The sequence below is a fragment of the Oncorhynchus mykiss genome, chromosome 18 (genome assembly GCF_013265735.2).
Source record: "Oncorhynchus mykiss isolate Arlee chromosome 18, USDA_OmykA_1.1, whole genome shotgun sequence".
NCBI classification, from domain to species: Eukaryota; Metazoa; Chordata; class Actinopteri; order Salmoniformes; family Salmonidae; genus Oncorhynchus; species Oncorhynchus mykiss.
Window position 1 is genome coordinate 13,351,103 of NC_048582.1, and position 20,523 is coordinate 13,371,625.

At 45.4% G+C, this 20,523-nt stretch overlaps 1 protein-coding gene across 1 annotated transcript in view; it reads right to left on the minus strand.

The window, feature by feature from the left end:
* The window catches only part of bcor (BCL6 corepressor), a 90,032-nt gene that overhangs the window by 38,475 nt on the left and 31,034 nt on the right, over positions 1–20,523 (minus strand). Inside the window, exons 7-9 of the mRNA XM_036951880.1 lie at positions 19,892–20,194; positions 15,011–15,558; positions 5,772–6,050 (exon numbers count right to left, since the gene is read on the minus strand). Of these exons, the coding sequence (XP_036807775.1) occupies positions 5,772–6,050; positions 15,011–15,558; positions 19,892–20,194 (1,130 nt within the window). The remainder of the gene's footprint in view (positions 1–5,771; positions 6,051–15,010; positions 15,559–19,891; positions 20,195–20,523) is intronic.

Consider the following 20,523-nt stretch of genomic DNA (forward strand, 5'->3'; position numbering starts at 1 on the left):
TGAGTGGAGACGCACTGTGTCGAGTGTGTGTGTTGAGTGGAGACGCACTGTGTCGAGTGTGTGTGTTGAGTGGAGACGCACTGTGTCGAGTGTGTGTGTGTTGAGTGGAGACGCACTGTGTCGAGTGTGTGTGTTGAGTGGAGACGCACTGTGTCGAGTGTGTGTGTGTTGAGTGGAGACGCACTGTGTCGAGTGTGTGTGTTGAGGGGAGACGCACTGTGTCGAGTGTGTGTGTGTTGAGTGGAGATGCACTGTGTCGAGTGTGTGTGTTGAGTGGAGACGCACTGTGTCGAGTGTGTGTGTTGAGTGGAGACGCACTGTGTCGAGTGTGTGTGTGTTGAGTGGAGACGCACTGTGTCGAGTGTGTGTGTTGAGTGGAGATGCACTGTGTCGAGTGTGTGTGTGTTGAGTGGAGACGCACTGTGTCGAGTGTGTGTGTTGAGTGGAGACACACTGTGTTGAGTGTGTGTGTTGAGTGGAGACGCACTGTGTCGAGTGTGTGTGTTGAGTGGAGACACACTGTGTCGAGTGTGTGTGTGTTGAGTGGAGACAGACTGTGTTGAGTGTGTGTGTGTTGAGTGGAGACGCACTGTGTTGAGTGTGTGTGTGTTTGTATGGCGCTGCTAGCTGGTCGGTGACAAGCGAGTGACAACACAAAGACAGGAGGACCAGTCTCAGTACTATGCACTTTCTGTCCTTCCCTCACCTCCTTCCCTCACCTCCTTCCATCCATGAACATTGACCTCACCTACATGACAGAAGCAAGCAACATGGTGGATCCTATCGCTTATTTTAACGGCAAACAAATTCACAAATGTGAATTTAACAAATACACCCAATTCATCTGAATAAATTAGACAAAGTCAAACAGCTGAATAAAATCTAAATACTATTAGTGGTGAACTGATAGCTGCTCTCTCCCAGTTATAATAATGAATAGATGCTGTGATCAGAGAGACTATGGAAATGGCTGCATGACCAAAGTCAACCATTCAAGCAGATAAAAACAACAGTCTCTTGGAACCACAGTAAGAAGCACAAACCAACGCCATGTCTCACCACAGATCCTCATTCCACTCACAAACACTGCACTCCAAAACCACACACAAATACACAAGACTCACTGTAGATATATACATCACACACACACACACACACACACACACACACACACACACACACACCAGGAATTGAGATTATGCACTGCTGCCGGAGTGATATTCCACAATCCGAGTGTGAATTTGCATGTGTGTGGTGTGATTGTGCTGTGAGTGAGTGGGTGTGTGTGTGTGCTGTGAGTGAGTGCGTGCGTGTGTGTGCTGTGAGTGTGTGTGTGTAATTAAAGGCAGTCCTAAGGCTAAGTGATACAAGTGTGAAGATTGCGGGAGAGATCGATCCAACGGAGTCTCCCAGTTTTGCACACTGACTGGAATTTGATTTGGAGGGGCTTTGAAACGAAAGCAGGCAGGCAGGCGGCAAGCCCAGCGTGTGGAGTGGAGGGGGAGGAGGAGAGGAAGGGAGGGAGCGGCGCGTTGAAAGGCCCGGCCTCACGGCCCTGTCGTATTTCACAGTCTTCCTCTCTCTCTTGCTCTTGCATTCTCTACAGTGCTCACTGTCTGCTGTTCCGTGCTGCGCTGTGTGCGTGAGAGAGAGAGAGAGAGAGAGAGAGAGAGAGAGAGAGGGCGGCCCCAGGGAGCTGCTTGTGGCTTATCACACGCAGGCAGTTAGAAAAGCTTCCTGTCGGGGGCCCGCTGAAGGAGGGAGGGAGCCAGGGAGAGAGGAAGCGAAGGAGGGAGAGAGAGACAGAGGGAGGGAGGGGAGGAAAAAACCCTGAAGGCTAGAAAAACAAGATGCCGTTGGGTTTATGCTCAAACACAGCAGCCATGTCTAGCGGCGCCGAGCGGGGAACAAGGGAGGGAGAGAGGGCTCAGGGCTAGCGGAGGAGAAGAAGAACAAGGGAAGGGAGGAGAGTGGACGCTACAGGATTAAATCTGCCCTCCTCCTCCTCTCCTCTCGTTTTAATCAAAGAGCTCCGTCTGGAGCGCATGCCTCACTGCCTCCAGTACACACACTACGAAGAGCACACACACACACTCAAAACCCTGGACACAGACGCTGGTCTACTAAAATCAGCCCTACCTTTGATCTAGAGGGATACCATTTCTCCCACCTCCAAACCGTTTCATCTTCCCATTTCGTAGAACACACTACCAATTCCCTCCAACACCAACTCTATCTGTCCTGCTGTCCACCTCAGGTAAAAACCACATTCAGTTTGAGAACCTCTCTACCCCCAGCTCATCTCCCCGCGTCTCAAAAGGTTGTCTTTCTACTGCAGTCTCCTTTAAAACGACCATGTTTTGCATTGGAGAGTAAGAAGACGGGGATGAAGGGAGGAGGAAGGGAGCGAGAGGACGAGTCATGCGTTCCAAACAGCATTAATGGTTGGTTTCCTGCGAGCGGTGCCAGTCCTTTCAGGCAGCCCTGCTGGAACTAATCCACAGGCTCATTAATCTGGGGGGACAAATTAGTCATGGACGGCCTTAATCCCAATATTCCCAGGGTTTAGACAAGGAAAGGGAGAAGAGGAATTTTTATCCAAATTGTGTTTTTTTAAAATAGTTTTGGGAAACTGGGTTGGATGTGGTAGGAAAGGGTTAAGAGCTACTGGAGATTTGGAGAGAGAAGAGAGCAGAGCCGTACTCCAGCACGTCTGTGTGTGAGAGAGAGAGGGAAAGCAGTGTGTATGCTAGCTAGGCGACTGCTCTGAGCTCTGTGCCTGGTGAAGGGCTCTCACATGGCCTCTCGTCTCTTAGACAAGTGAAGGGAGAGAGAACTAGCAGACGTAAACTGAACGAGATGGAGAGAATGAATGACAAACAACCCAGGGAGAGAGAGACAGAAGAACGAACCAACCTACTAGCACCCCGTACAGCCCTTCAAACCAACACACTAGCACCCCGTACAGCCCTTCAAACCAACACACTAGCACCCCGTACAGCCCTTCAAACCAACACACTAGCACCCTGTACAGCCCTTCAAACCAACACACTAGCACCCTGTACAGCCCTTCAAACCAACACACTAGCACCCCGTACAGCCCTTCAAACCAACACACTAGCACCCCGTACAGCCCTTCAAACCAACACACTAGCACCCCGTACAGCCCTTCAAACCAACACACTAGCACCCCGTACAGCCCTTCAAACCAACACACTAGCACCCCGTACAGCCCTTCAAACCAACACACTAGCACCCCGTACAGACCTTCAAACCAACACACTAGCACCCCGTACAGCCCTTCAAACCAACACACTAGCACCCTGTACAGCCCTTTAAACCAACACACTAGCACCCCGTACAGCCCTTCAAACCAACACACTAGCACCCCGTACAGCCCTTCAAACCAACACACTAACACCCTGTACAGCCCTTCAAACCAACACACTAGCACCCTGTACAGCCCTTCAAACCAACACACTAACACCCTGTACAGCCCTTCAAACCAACACACTAGCACCCCGTACAGCCCTTCAAACCAACACACTAGCACCCCGTACAGCCCTTCAAACCAACACACTAGCACCCCGTACAGACCTTTAAACCAACACACTAGCACCTCGTACAGACCTTCAAACCAACACACTAGCACCCCGTACAGCCCTTCAAACCAACACACTAGCACCCCGTACAGACCTTCAAACCAACACACTAGCACCCCGTACAGCCCTTCAAACCAACACACTAGCACCCCGTACAGCCCTTCAAACCAACACACTAGCACCCCGTACAGCCCTTCAAACCAACACACTAGCACCCCGTACAGCCCTTCAAACCAACACACTAGCACCCCGTACAGCCCTTCAAACCAACACACTAGCACCCCGTACAGCCCTTCAAACCAACACACTAGCACCCCGTACAGCCCTTCAAACCAACACACTAGCACCCCGTACAGCCCTTCAAACCAACACACTAGCACCCCGTACAGCCCTTCAAACCAACACACTAGCACCCCGTACAGCCCTTCAAACCAACACACTAGCACCCCGTACAGCCCTTCAAACCAACACACTAGCACCCCGTACAGCCCTTCAAACCAACACACTAGCACCCCGTACAGCCCTTCAAACCAACACACTAGCACCATGTACAGCCCTTCAAACCAACACACTAGCACCCTGTACAGCCCTTCAAACCAACACACTAGCACCCCGTACAGCCCTTCAAACCAACACACTAGCACCCCGTACAGCCCTTCAAACCAACACACTAGCACCCTGTACAGCCCTTCAAACCAACACACTAGCACCCCGTACAGCCCTTCAAACCAACACACTAGCACCCCGTACAGCCCTTCAAACCAACACACTAGCACCCCGTACAGCCCTTCAAATCAACACACTAGCACCTCGTACAGACCTTTAAACCAACACACTAGCACCCCGTACAGCCCTTCAAACCAACACACTAGCACCTCGTACAGCCCTTCAAACCAACACACTAGCACCCCGTACAGCCCTTTAAACCAACACACTAGCACCCCGTACAGCCCTTCAAACCAACACACTAGCACCCCGTACAGACCTTCAAACCAACACACTAGCACCCCGTACAGACCTTTAAACCAACACACTAGCACCCCGTACAGCCCTTCAAACCAACACACTAGCACCCCGTACAGACCTTCAAACCAACACACTAGCACCTCGTACAGCCCTTCAAACCAACACACTAGCACCTCGTACAGCCCTTCAAACCAACACACTAGCACCTCGTACAGCCCTTCAAACCAACACACTAGCACCTCGTACAGCCCTTCAAACCAACACACTAGCACCTCGTACAGCCCTTCAAACCAACACACTAGCACCTCGTACAGCCCTTCAAACCAACACACTAGCACCTCGTACAGCCCTTCAAACCAACACACTAGCACCTCGTACAGCCCTTCAAACCAACACACTAGCACCTCGTACAGCCCTTCAAACCAACACACTAGCACCCCGTACAGACCTTCAAACCAACACACTAGCACCCCGTACAGACCTTTAAACCAACACACTAGCACCCTGTACAGCCCTTCAAACCAACACACTAGCACCTCGTACAGACCTTTAAACCAACACACTAGCACCCCGTACAGCCCTTCAAACCAACACACTAGCACCCCGTACAGCCCTTCAAACCAACACACTAGCACCCTGTACAGCCCTTCAAACCAACACACTAGCACCCCGTACAGCCCTTCAAACCAACACACTAGCACCCCGTACAGACCTTTAAACCAACACACTAGCACCCTGTACAGCCCTTCAAACCAACACACTAGCACCCTGTACAGCCCTTCAAACCAACACACTAGCACCCCGTACAGCCCTTCAAACCAACACACTAGCACCCCGTACAGCCCTTCAAACCAACACACTAGCACCCCGTACAGCCCTTCAAACCAACACACTAGCACCCCGTACAGCCCTTTAAACCAACACACTAGCACCCCGTACAGACCTTTAAACCAACACACTAGCACCCTGTACAGCCCTTCAAACCAACACACTAGCACCCTGTACAGCCCTTCAAACCAACACACTAGCACCCTGTACAGCCCTTCAAACCAACACACTAGCACCCCGTACAGCCCTTCAAACCAACACACTAGCACCCTGTACAGCCCTTCAAACCAACACACTAGCACCCTGTACAGCCCTTCAAACCAACACACTAGCACCCTGTACAGCCCTTCCACATATGTTATCAAATCATCTTACCTCGTATCCTAGGCGGGAAGCCCTCTGGAGCAGGGTCTCTCCTGCGTTCTTGTTGACGATGAGCCTGCGGGCCTCAGGAGGCATGGGTCGGCTGGCAGGGGTAGAAGTGGGCACCGGGGGGTTGGAGGGGGTTGGCGTGCGGTCCTGGGTCTCTGTAGGGCTGGGCAGAGGGCTGAGCTGGGGGGGCGGGGTGAGAGGGGGGGCGGGGGAGGAGTGGGAGTAATCCGACAGGGATGAAGACCTCCTCCGCTTCTCGCTGCATCGCTTTTCCTTGACCTGCTGTGTGTGATGGGGGTAGGGAGAGAGAGGGAGAACTTAATAAGAGTCTGCATGTCAGATCTTCCACACACATACTGAGATATCCTCTTTCCTGTGTGTGTGTGTGGCTCAAAAAGACACTGCCCTACAGGCTCGTCCCATACTGACACACCTGACACATGGCCGTGGAGTGGGGGAACAACAGAACAGAGGAGAGAAAGAGTCTGAAAGAGGAACACGATACTGAGGTTATCAGAGCGCTGTCCGTCTTTCAGACTCCCCTTCCCTCTATTTTTACAGTCTGAGCTGCTCTCTTTCACCCCCCCTCCGTCCTCACCCTCTCTGCGGAGGTTATCCTTTATGCCGTCCTCCACTTCCTTTCTTCTCTCTCCCTCCTTTTTCCATACTCCTTCCTCTCCCTCTATGGAGATTGGGGTCGCTGGTCTAGTCTAGGGTGAAGTGCTAATTATTCCCGACCACAGGTTGTGTGTGTGTGTGCACTGCGGGTCCTACACACACACACACACACACACACACACACACACACACACACACACACACACACACACACACACACACACACACACACACACACGGTGGCTGCGCGGTGGCGGGGCTAATAAATGTCAGCGCTTCTCCAGGGGCCCTGGCCGTGGCCTCGCAAAGTCATTTATAACCATGAGCACTGGCTTGTCACAGAGAGATGGGGGGGAGCGAGAGCGTGACTTGACTGCCCACCGCCAGAAATGCCCCAGGATACACGCGCACCCAATTGTTACTCCAAAATGTAAAAGCTCCTAACAAAAAGCTGATTTTCTCATACGCTACCTTTGTAACACTGTTATAAGTTAAGCAAAGACAGCCATTATTGCAACACACTGCAGTTACAAATTCTACTCATATATCTTCAACACACATTCCTATTCCTGATGGTTGGCCAGCCAGTTAGCATCAATAATTGATGGTTGGCCATCCAGTTAAAAACCTCTTGAGTGCAGGGGGCAGTATTTTGATGTTTGGATGAAAAACGTACCCAAATGAAACTGCCTATTTCTCAGGCCCATAATCTATAATATGCATATAATTGTCAGATTAGGATAGAAGTCACTAAAGTTTCCAAAACTGTCATTTCACATGTTTCTACGAACTTTACGGATACTATTTGGAATTTTCCTCTGCTCCGTCGTGACCGCTCGAGCCTGTGGATTTCTGAACATAATGCGCCAACCAAATGGAGGTATTTCTTTATGGAACAAAAGGAACATTTATTGTGTAACTGGGAGTCTCGTGAGTGCAAAAATCAGAAGATCATCAAAGGTAAGCGATTAATTTTATTGCTTTCCAGACTTTCGTGACCAATCTACTTGGCTGCTAGCTGTTTGTAATGTTTTGTCTACTGAGAGAGATGTCCTTACATAAACGCTTGGTATGCTTTCGCCAAAAAGCTTTTTTGAAATCTGACACGCCAGGTGGATTAACAACAAGCTAAACTGTGTTATGCTATATTGCACTTGTGATTTCATGAAAATTTAATATTTTTTGTAATTTAATTTGAATTTGGCGCTCTGATATTGACGAAAATGATCCCGGTAACGGGATGGGTGCATCAATAAGTTAATATCAATACTTGATGGTCAGTCATTCAGTTAACCTCTTAGAGCTCTAGGGGTTAACCTCTTAGAGCTCTCTCTATTTCATTTTTGGATAAAAAACGTTCCCGTTTTAAGCGCGATATTTTGTCACGAAAAGATGCTCGACTATGCATATTCTTGACAGTTTTGGAAAGAAAACACTCTGAAGTTTCAGAATCTGCAAAGATTTTGTCTGTAGAACTCATTCTACAGAACTCATTCTACAGGCGAAACCAAGATGATGCATCACCCAGGAATTAGCAGAATTTCTGAAGCTCTGTTTTCCATTCTCTCCTTATATGGCTGTGATTGCGCAAGGAATGAGCCTACACTTTCTGTCGTTCGCCCAAGGTCTTAGCAGCATTGTGACGTATTTGTAGGCATATCATTGGAAGATTGGCCATAAGAGACTACATTTTCCAGAGGTCCGCCCGGTGTCCTTTGTCTAAATTTGTGCGTAATCTTCAGGTGCAGGCATTTTCTCCTGGGATTCAGGAGAGAAAGCATGTTTCCAAGAACGATGTATCAATGAAGAGATATGTGAAAAACACCTTGAGGATTGATTCTAAACAACGTTTGCCATGTTTTCAGTCGATATTATGGAGTTAATTTGGAAAAAAGTTTGCGTTTTGAGGACTGAATTTATGGATTTTTTTTGGTAGCCAAATGTGATGTATAAAACGGAGCTATTTCTAATACACAAGGAATCTTTTTGGAAAAACTGAGCATCTGCTATCTAACTGAGAGTATCCTCATTGAAAACATCAGAAGTTCTTCAAAGGTAAATGATTTTATTTGAAGGCTTTTATGTTTTTGTTAATGTTGCGTGCTGGATGCTAACGCTAATGCTAACGCTAAATGCTAACGCGAAATGCTAACTCTAGCTAGCTACTTTTACACAAATGATTGTTTTCCTATGGTTGAGAAGCATATTTTGAAAATCTGAGATGACAGTGTTGTTTACAAAAGGCTAAGCTTGAGAGATGGCATATTTATTTCATTTCATTTGCGATTTTCATAAATAGTTAACGTTGTGTTATGCTAATGAGCTTGCTGATAGATTTACACAATCCTGGATACAGGGGTTTTTTCATAGCTAAACGTGACGCAGAAAACGGAGCGATTTGTCCTAAACAAATAATCTTTCAGGAAAAACTGAACATTTGCTATCTGAGAGTCTCCTCATTGAAAACATCTGAAGTTCTTCAAAGGTAAATGATTTTTTTGAATGCTTTTCTGTTTTTTTGTGTAAATGTTGCCAGCTGAATGCTAATGCTAAATGCTACGTTAGCCATCAATACTGTTACACAAATGCTTGTTTTGCAATGGTTGAGAAGCATATTTTGAAAATCTGAGATGACAGTGTTGTTAACAAAAGGCTAAGCTTGAGAGCTAGCATATTTATTTCATTTCATTTGCGATTTTCATGAATAGTTAACGTTGCGTTATGGTAATGAGCTTGAGTCTGTATTCACGAACCCGGATCCGGGATGGGGAGATCAGAAAGGTTAATATCAATAGTTGGTTGGTTATCCAGTTAATATCAATAGTTGATGGTTGGTTATCCAGTTAATATCAATAGTTGATGGTTGGTTATCCAGTTAATATCAATAGTTGATGGTTGGTTATCCAGTTAATATCAATAGTTGATGGTTGGTTGTCCAGTTAGTATCAATAGTTGATGGTTGGTTATCCAGTTAATATCAATACTTGATGGATGGTTATCCAGTTAATATCAATACTTGGTTGGTTATCCAGTTAATATCAATAGTTGGTTGGTTATCCAGTTAATATCAATAGTTGATGGTTGGTTATCTAGTTAATATCAATTTAATATCAATAGTTGATGGTTGGTTATCCAGTTAATATCAATTTAATATCAATAGTTGATGGTTGGTTATCCAGTTAATATCAATAGTTGATGGTTGGTTATCCAGTTAATATCAATAGTTGATTGTTGGCTATCCAGTTAATATCAATAGTTGGTTGGTTATCCAGTTAATATCAATAGTTGATGGTTGGTTATCCAGTTAATATCAATAGTTGGTTGGTTATCCAGTTAATATCAATAGTTGATGGTTGGTTATCCAGTTAGTATCAATAGTTGATGGTTGGTTATCCAGTTAATATCAATAGTTGATGGTTATCCAGTTAATATCAATAGTTGGTTGGTTATCCAGTTAATATCAATAGTTGGTTGGTTATCCAGTTAATATCAATAGTTGATGGTTGGTTATCCAGTTAATATCAATAGTTGATGGTTGGTTATCCAGTTAATATCAATAGTTGATGGTTGGTTATCCAGTTAATATCAATAGTTGGTTGGTTATCCAGTTAATATCAATAGTTGGTTGGTTATCCAGTTAATATCAATAGTTGATGGTTGGTTATCCAGTTAATATCAATAGTTGATGGTTGGTTATCCAGTTAATATCAATAGTTGATGGTTGGTTATCCAGTTAATATCAATAGTTGGTTGGTTATCCAGTTAATATCAATAGTTGGTTGGTTATCCAGTTAATATCAATAGTTGATGGTTGGTTATCCAGTTAATATCAATAGTTGATGGTTGGTTATCCAGTTAATATCAATAGTTGATGGTTGGTTATCCAGTTAATATCAATAGTTGGTTGGTTATCCAGTTAATATCAATAGTTGATGGTTGGTTATCCAGTTAATATCAATAGTTGGTTGGTTATCCAGTTAATATCAATAGTTGATGGTTGGTTATCCAGTTAATATCAATAGTTGGTTGGTTATCCAGTTAATATCAATAGTTGATGGTTGGTTATCCAGTTAATATCAATAGTTGATGGTTGGTTATCCAGTTAATATCAATAGTTGATGGTTGGTTATCCAGTTAATATCAATAGTGTATGGTTGGCTATCCAGTTAATATCAATAGTTGGTTGGTTATCCAGTTAATATCAATAGTTGATGGTTGGTTATCCAGTTAGTATCAATAGTTGATGGTTGGTTATCCAGTTAATATCAATAGTTGATGGTTGGTTATCCAGTTAATATCAATAGTTGATGGTTGGTTATCCAGTTAATATCAATAGTTGATGGTTGGTTATCCAGTTAATATCAATAGTTGATGGTTGGTTATCCAGTTAATATCAATAGTTGGCTGGTTATCCAGTTAATATCAATAGTTGATGGTTGGTTATCCAGTTAATATCAATAGTTGGTTGGTTATCCAGTTAATATCAATAGTTGATGGTTGGTTATCCAGTTAATATCAATAGTTGATGGTTGGTTATCCAGTTAATATCAATAGTTGATGGTTGGCTATCCAGTTAATATCAATAGTTGATGGTTGGTTATCCAGTTAATATCAATAGTTGATGGTTGGCTCTCCAGTTAATATCAATAGTTGATGGTTGGCTATCCAGTTAATATCAATAGTTGATGGTTGGTTATCCAGTTAATATCAATAGTTGGTTGGTTATCCAGTTAATATCAATAGTTGATGGTTGGTTATCCAGTTAGTATCAATAGTTGATGGTTGGTTATCCAGTTAATATCAATAGTTGATGGTTATCCAGTTAATATCAATAGTTGGTTGGTTATCCAGTTAATATCAATAGTTGGTTGGTTATCCAGTTAATATCAATAGTTGATGGTTGGTTATCCAGTTAATATCAATAGTTGATGGTTGGTTATCCAGTTAATATCAATAGTTGATGGTTGGTTATCCAGTTAATATCAATAGTTGGTTGGTTATCCAGTTAATATCAATAGTTGGTTGGTTATCCAGTTAATATCAATAGTTGATGGTTGGTTATCCAGTTAATATCAATAGTTGATGGTTGGTTATCCAGTTAATATCAATAGTTGATGGTTGGTTATCCAGTTAATATCAATAGTTGGTTGGTTATCCAGTTAATATCAATAGTTGGTTGGTTATCCAGTTAATATCAATAGTTGATGGTTGGTTATCCAGTTAATATCAATAGTTGATGGTTGGTTATCCAGTTAATATCAATAGTTGATGGTTGGTTATCCAGTTAATATCAATAGTTGGTTGGTTATCCAGTTAATATCAATAGTTGATGGTTGGTTATCCAGTTAATATCAATAGTTGGTTGGTTATCCAGTTAATATCAATAGTTGATGGTTGGTTATCCAGTTAATATCAATAGTTGGTTGGTTATCCAGTTAATATCAATAGTTGATGGTTGGTTATCCAGTTAATATCAATAGTTGATGGTTGGTTATCCAGTTAATATCAATAGTTGATGGTTGGTTATCCAGTTAATATCAATAGTTGATGGTTGGCTATCCAGTTAATATCAATAGTTGGTTGGTTATCCAGTTAATATCAATAGTTGATGGTTGGTTATCCAGTTAGTATCAATAGTTGATGGTTGGTTATCCAGTTAATATCAATAGTTGATGGTTGGTTATCCAGTTAATATCAATAGTTGATGGTTGGTTATCCAGTTAATATCAATAGTTGATGGTTGGTTATCCAGTTAATATCAATAGTTGATGGTTGGTTATCCAGTTAATATCAATAGTTGGCTGGTTATCCAGTTAATATCAATAGTTGATGGTTGGTTATCCAGTTAATATCAATAGTTGGTTGGTTATCCAGTTAATATCAATAGTTGATGGTTGGTTATCCAGTTAATATCAATAGTTGATGGTTGGTTATCCAGTTAATATCAATAGTTGATGGTTGGCTATCCAGTTAATATCAATAGTTGATGGTTGGTTATCCAGTTAATATCAATAGTTGATGGTTGGCTCTCCAGTTAATATCAATAGTTGATGGTTGGCTATCCAGTTAATATCAATAGTTGATGGTTGGTTATCCAGTTAATATCAATAGTTGGTTGGTTATCCAGTTAATATCAATAGTTGATGGTTGGTTATCCAGTTAGTATCAATAGTTGATGGTTGGTTATCCAGTTAATATCAATAGTTGATGGTTATCCAGTTAATATCAATAGTTGGTTGGTTATCCAGTTAATATCAATAGTTGGTTGGTTATCCAGTTAATATCAATAGTTGATGGTTGGTTATCCAGTTAATATCAATAGTTGATGGTTGGTTATCCAGTTAATATCAATAGTTGATGGTTGGTTATCCAGTTAATATCAATAGTTGGTTGGTTATCCAGTTAATATCAATAGTTGGTTGGTTATCCAGTTAATATCAATAGTTGATGGTTGGTTATCCAGTTAATATCAATAGTTGATGGTTGGTTATCCAGTTAATATCAATAGTTGATGGTTGGTTATCCAGTTAATATCAATAGTTGGTTGGTTATCCAGTTAATATCAATAGTTGGTTGGTTATCCAGTTAATATCAATAGTTGATGGTTGGTTATCCAGTTAATATCAATAGTTGATGGTTGGTTATCCAGTTAATATCAATAGTTGATGGTTGGTTATCCAGTTAATATCAATAGTTGGTTGGTTATCCAGTTAATATCAATAGTTGATGGTTGGTTATCCAGTTAATATCAATAGTTGGTTGGTTATCCAGTTAATATCAATAGTTGATGGTTGGTTATCCAGTTAATATCAATAGTTGGTTGGTTATCCAGTTAATATCAATAGTTGATGGTTGGTTATCCAGTTAATATCAATAGTTGATGGTTGGTTATCCAGTTAATATCAATAGTTGATGGTTGGTTATCCAGTTAATATCAATAGTTGATGGTTGGCTATCCAGTTAATATCAATAGTTGGTTGGTTATCCAGTTAATATCAATAGTTGATGGTTGGTTATCCAGTTAGTATCAATAGTTGATGGTTGGTTATCCAGTTAATATCAATAGTTGATGGTTGGTTATCCAGTTAATATCAATAGTTGATGGTTGGTTATCCAGTTAATATCAATAGTTGATGGTTGGTTATCCAGTTAATATCAATAGTTGATGGTTGGTTATCCAGTTAATATCAATAGTTGGCTGGTTATCCAGTTAATATCAATAGTTGATGGTTGGTTATCCAGTTAATATCAATAGTTGGTTGGTTATCCAGTTAATATCAATAGTTGATGGTTGGCTATCCAGTTAATATCAATAGTTGATGGTTGGTTATCCAGTTAATATCAATAGTTGATGGTTGGCTCTCCAGTTAATATCAATAGTTGATGGTTGGCTATCCAGTTAATATCAATAGTTGATGGTTGTTTATCCAGTTAATATCAATAGTTGATGGTTGGTTATCCAGTTAGTATCAATAGTTGATGGTTGGTTATCCAGTTAATATCAATAGTTGATGTTTGCTACATCTAGATTGTTACCCAGAGTGTGACAACGTTTTATGTAAATATTACTTCCATGTATGAGATGATAAAATGCTATATTTTAAATGGGATCTGAAAACCCTTCCATATTTAGGCTCCGCATTCTGCACAGTGTGTGTGTGTGTGTGTGTGTATGTATGTGTGTGTGTGTGTGTGTGTGTGTGTGTGTTTGGACACGTCTGTCAGCGACGGAGCTCACAGCAGCCAGCAAACGGCAAACAGGATACAGCCACCGCGTCTGCCCCGGAGAGATCTCTGGGTGTGTGTGTGTGTGTGAATACCGCAGCAGGCGGAAGGAGGAGGAGAAAGAGAGGAAAGGGAGCAGAGGGGCTCGGGGAGGAGGGGTGTGTGTGTGTGTGTGTACGTGGTGTGATTCTGCAGGTGCCGTGCTGACAGCTGCTGCGCTGGGTAATTCCTCAGGGCTGGACGGACAGACACGCCAGCACGCCAGCGCGCACGCACGCACGCACACACACACACACCACACACACACACACACACACACACACACACACACACACACACACACACACACACAACAACAACTCCTGCAGTATACTCAGTATTGTGATCTACATAGCCAGAGACAAGGCTCTCACAGACATGACACCAGCCGAGGCCCATTCCCGCTCCCTGGGGTTGCTGTGTTTTGTGAAGAATGTGCTTCCGTCACACAGTCCAGACCTCTAGAGCACACTCACCCTCTACCCCCCTTTCCCTTCCTCCCTCCCTCACTCCTTCCATCCCTCCTCTTCCAGTCTGGGGCGGATTGTGCTCAGAGCAGGGGGAGGTCACAGCAGCGACACACAAACACACACTCGCAGTGACCCCAAGCACATCTCCCTCTGAGCTTTCCCAGTGAGCTCCAATAAGCTCCATAATTGTAATAATCAACATGGTTGTGATTTGAAGCATATTTAAGGAGCTCTGCCCAGGGGGGATTTCAGCCAATGGGAACACACAGTGGAACACAGAGGACTCGATCTCTCACACACTGGGAGAGAGGATTACAAAAAAACAGAGAGAATGTTTCCGCAAGAGTGTGTGCACAAAAGCGTGAAAAGGAGTGTGTGTGTTCCACTCACCTTATTCTCCCTCTCTTCCCTCAGTTCTTCATTCCCCAGCTTCTCTCTCTCCCTCTCTTCCCTCAGTTCTTCATTCCCCAGCTTCTCTCTCTCCCTCTCTTCCCTCAGTTCTTCATTCCCCAGCTTCTTTCTATCCCTCTCTTCCCTCAGTTCTTCATTCCCCAGTCTCTCTCTCTCCCTCTCCCTCTGGCTGGTGTGTTTAGTCTTGCACTGCCGCTTGCCCTTGGGCTTGTCCTGGTCGCCGTGCCAACGGAGTCTGGGGGCCACTAGGTCCCCCGTTGGGTTAGGGTCATGGTCGGGGTGAGGGCCGGAGGGTCCCAGTCCCAAAGCGCTGGTCCTGCGGTGTTCTTTTAGCCTCTGTCTCTTGTCTGACAGCCGTGGAGGGCTGGGGGTGAGGGTGATGTGGGGGTGTGCAGGGGCCAGGGAGTGAAAGGGGGTGAGGGCAGGGGTGGGGGTCTGCAGGGGTGGTTTTCTGACAGGGGTGGTGGACGGAGTCCGGTAGAGGCGGTCCCGATGCGCTGGGGTCAGAGGAACAGACGGCAGCACCACTAGACAGAGGGAGGGATGGGAGAGGTTAGCTGATCAAGTCCCGGCAAACAGAACCATCTCCCACAGAGTAAATACAACCAGCTAAATTACACTACAAATACTACTTATCCCCTGGCACTACTGGGAGTGGAGGCTTTTGTTCCAGCCCAGCACCAACACACCTGGTGGACCTGATAAAGATAGAATGGACTATTGTTTGTTTCAAGGCCATGTGCAACAGCCAACACCAGGAAAAAGTCTGTTCTTTCCCAAGCGTCTCTTTTTTTCTCAGATGAAAACAAAACAAGCATGTACTTTTCTCCAAGGTCTCGTTAGAGAACGTGATGAGACAGAGGGCTGGGACTGAATGCTAGAGTGACGTTCTCACGAAGACGTCGGTGGTATCTGGGGAATCTGATCTAGAGGAGGGGGTTATGGGATACAGGAGGGATATATGAAATATGACAGACAGAGAGGGAAAACAGAGAGAGGTGAGAGATTGCGAGAGGTGAGAGAGAGAGAGAGAGAGAGAGGTGAGAGAGAGGTGAGAGAGAGAGAGAGAGGTGAGAGAGATTGAGAGATGGGAGAGAGAGAGGTGCGAGAGAGAGGTGAGAGAGAGAGAGAGAGAGAGAGAGAGAGAGGTGAGAGAGAGAGGTGAGAGAGAGAGAGTGAGAGAGAGAGGTGAGAGAGAGAGAGATGGAGAGTGATTGCAAAAGGGCAGCAAGCCTGCGAGACAAAGAGCGCGCGAGAGAGAGAGAGAGCGAGCGGGGGAGGGAGAAGGAGCAGAACAAAGAGAGCAAGAGGGAGTGCAGGAGAGAGTGAGAGAGCGAGAGAAAACACAAGGGAGTGGGGGGAAACGAGAGGAGGGTGTGTGTCAGCTGTTTTCCATTGCGTGCACCAACAGCGACATGAAACATACGAGATGACAGACCCTGGGTGCAGCTGCAATACACAGCGATACACACACTCATTTGCACGCACACACACGTGGTGAAGAGACAGAGAGGCGGTTTCAGAGAGCCAATGGGGAGGTTTAACTCGTCCATCTGGTAAATGATTTATCGTGCTGGGCGGGAGGCTCGCTGCAAATGGCCTTCCTCCTCCTCCTCTCTCCTCCTCTGAGGATATCCAGAGGGGAGAGGCCAATTCACCACACACACGCACTCGTTCTCACACTTACCTGGTCACACACCACAGCTCTTCCCTAGTAAATGGAGGAGGGGCTAAATGGTGTGAGGGAAAAATGACCCGTTCGATATTGTGTGCGTGTCTCAAGAACTCTATGGACAGACTGGGTACCATGACAACAATAGGCACATGTTCTGCTTAACACAATACAATTCCTATCTGCAGAGAACACACACACACAAGTGTGTTTGTGTTTGTTTGTGTGTGTGTGTGTGTGTGTGTGTGTGTGTGTGTGTGTGTGTGTGTGTGTGTGTGTGTGTGTGTGTGTGTGTGTGTGTGTGTGTGTGTGTGTGTGTGTGTGTGTGTGTGTGTGTGTGTGTGTGTGTGTTTGTATGTGTGTGTGTGTGTGTGTGTGTGTGTGTGTCAACCTGTCTCGCAGTATGCAGGGCGATGCCTATTATCCCCTAGCTACCTCTGACCCCCCCTCCCTCCCCCAGCACAGGGAACAGTCCCCAGAGAGGTGTTGCGCACTAAAGCATGTGTGGTGTGTAAACCGCTTCCCTTCTCCAATAAGGTGTAATTAATACCCTGTACTGTTGTGTTTCCTCCAGGGCTTAGAGGACCCACTTTAAACATCATGTCACCCCTCATCGTATTCAACCCCTTTTACACCTCTCAAGGTTTAACAGGGCTCTTATCTGCCTGGGGTGGAGCTGCACATCTTCAAATGAGTCAACGTAACCTGACAAACCCTGGGACAACGTGGAGGAGCTTTGAACACACCTCTAAACACCCTGACAAACCCTGGGACAACGTGGAGGAGCTTTGAACACACCTCTAAACGCCCTGACAAACCCTGGGACAACGTGGAGGAGCTTTGAACACACCTCTAAACACCCTGACAAACCCTGGGACAACGTGGAGGAGCTTTGAACACACCTCTAAACGCCCTGACAAACCCTGGGACAACGTGGAGGAGCTTTGAACACACCTCTAAACGCCCTGAAAAACCCTGGGACAACGTGGAGGAGCTTTGAACACACCTCTAAACGCCCTGAAAAACCCTGGGACAACGTGGAGGAGCTTTGAACACACCTCTAAACACCCTGACAAACCCTGGGACAACGTGGAGGAGCTTTGAACACACCTCTAAACGCCCTGACAAACCCTGGGACAACGTGGAGGAGCTTTGAACACACCTCTAAACGCCCTGACAAACCTTGGGACAACGTGGAGGAGCTTTGAACACACCTCTAAACACCCTGACAAACCCTGGGACAACGTGGAGGAGCTTTGAACACACCTCTAAACGCCCTGACAAACCCTGGGACAACGTGGAGGAGCTTTGAACACACCTCTAAACACCCTGACAAACCTTGGGACAACGTGGAGGAGCTTTGAACACACCTCTAAACGCCCTGACAAACCCTGGGACAACGTGGAGGAGCTTTGAACACACCTCTAAACGCCCTGACAAACCCTGGGACAACGTGGAGGAGCTTTGAACACACCTCTAAACGCCCTGACAAACCCTGGGACAACGTGGAGGAGCTTTGAACACACCTCTAAACGCCCTGACAAACCCTGGGACAACGTGGAGGAGCTTTGAACACACCTCTAAACACCCTGACAAACCCTGGGACAACGTGGAGGAGCTTTGAACACACCTCTAAACGCCCTGACAAACCCTGGGACAACGTGGAGGAGCTTTGAACACACCTCTAAACGCCCTGACAAACCCTGGGACAACGTGGAGGAGCTTTGAACACACCTCTAAACGCCCTGACAAACCCTGGGACAACGTGGAGGAGCTTTGAACACACCTCTAAACACCCTGACAAACCCTGGGACAACGTGGAGGAGCTTTGAACACACCTCTAAACGCCCTGACAAACTCTGGGACAACGTGGAGGAGCTTTGAACACACCTCTAAACGCCCTGACAAACCCTGGGACAACGTGGAGGAGCTTTGAACACACCTCTAAATGCCCTAAAAAACGGGACTAATGGAAAGGGTGGGGTGTGTGTGTGTAGTGTCAGACTGAGCGGTGTGTGTAGCACAGGGGATGCGAAGGAGTGTGTGTCTGTTGCAAAGCGGATATCTATTTGTGGACCGTTAAGTGTGTGTGTGTGTGTGTGTGTGTGTGTGTGTGTGTTTGCTTGTAGGTTCGTTAAACAACCATTAGAATGCAACATGGATGAAAAGTGATTCAGAGAAGAGCAGTTTGACTGACACACACCTCTGCATGTTCCATACGTCAGAGGAGCCGTGAGTGCTCACACAGTTAGACTCTTTACTGAAGACAAGGAAGGAGGATACGATATCAAGGAGAGAGATAGGAGAAAGAGAGAGGCGAGAGAAGGAATGGAAGGAAATAAATCAGGGATGCTAAATTGGAGACGCTGAGATGAGAAAGTGAGAGAGAGGGGGAAAAAATACACTGGCTGGCTGAGAGAAAAACCCCCAGGAAAAAGCAGAGAGAGAGAACTGCTGGTTGAACTACCAGTGTTATTAACGGTGGAATCTCACGCCTCATTATGCCCAGGCACGAGTTGCCACGGCGATATCGTTTAAGTGCCAGAGAGAGGTAGTGGGAGAGAGCGAGAGAGAGAAGGAGAGAGGGACAAGCCGTCTGTCACCCAGACAACCACTAACATATCCCCAAAACGGCTGCCTACTGCCTTCGTTACCACACCAACACCTGGTGTTTCACGTTCACTGCTCAGCCCACTCCCCTGACCTCTGTTCTCTCTGTACCCCCGAAGGGAACATACAACATGTAGACTACGCTAGCTAGCTGGCGACAGGCCAATCTTCAAGGTCATTTAGCCAAGGCAACACGCCCGTAGCCTACAGTGAAAAGGTGGAAAACGGGAGCAAAGCTCGTCCCCAAAATGTTTAACTAATAAAATAGGTGCAGTGAAATGTGCAGTGAAATACATTCATGGTGCTGAATGCAGTGAGTGACTCAACGCTACAGTGCTGGAGTGGCTTTTATTGATGTTGAGTCAATAAAAGGTGGGGTTATTGTTCTTTATGGACGGTTGTAAAGAACATGATTATCATGCATTCCACATCCACACAGCCCAATGCCTCCGTGACTCAACTGAAAACTGTTGTCAACATCTGCCAGAAAGGATGGTTGGATGGATGAATATTATACGAAAACCCAAACTCTAGAAGACCCAAAATAAGCCATTTTTATCAACTTTGTTTTAACGTACCTCGCTCGATGTCGCCGTGACCAAACGTTTCATGGCACCAGGCGTGGCCGTTGACCTCTGACCTGCGTTTCAGGCGCCGGTCTTCCTGTGAGGCAACCTTCCTGTCTGTGACGCCAACCTCGGGGCACCCGTTGGGCAGGGTCGTCGTCATGGCCATGCTTCCGTTGACCTCTGTCGACCTCTGGGTGGCGGCCTGCCATTGGCTGAGCTCCTGGGCGAGGCGGGGCTTGCTGAGTCGGAGGCCGGTCAGCTCAATACACACCTTGAGGTTCTTTAGTTCCTCTGGGACGGGGTCAGTGGGGCCTGGGGAGATGGACCACCAGGGGTTAAATCAACGTTTGGGAAACCAAGTCATTGTGGGTTAGATGATTTATGAAGTTCAGTCAGAGCAACAAGCTACTGGAGATGAAAGAGAAAAGACCCCATTGAGGCTGTGTAATGGTACACTGGAAACCTTCTCCATCTCTCCTGTTCACCGTCCCTCCCCAAATCCATCAACACTTTCAAATAGAAATAATATAATAACGAACGGAAAACACATGAAAACATATCTTTCTCAAATTACATTTGGGTGGAAAAATCCAGGTGATCCTTTCCATATAAAGAGGCACGAATTGTAACGAAATGCGCTT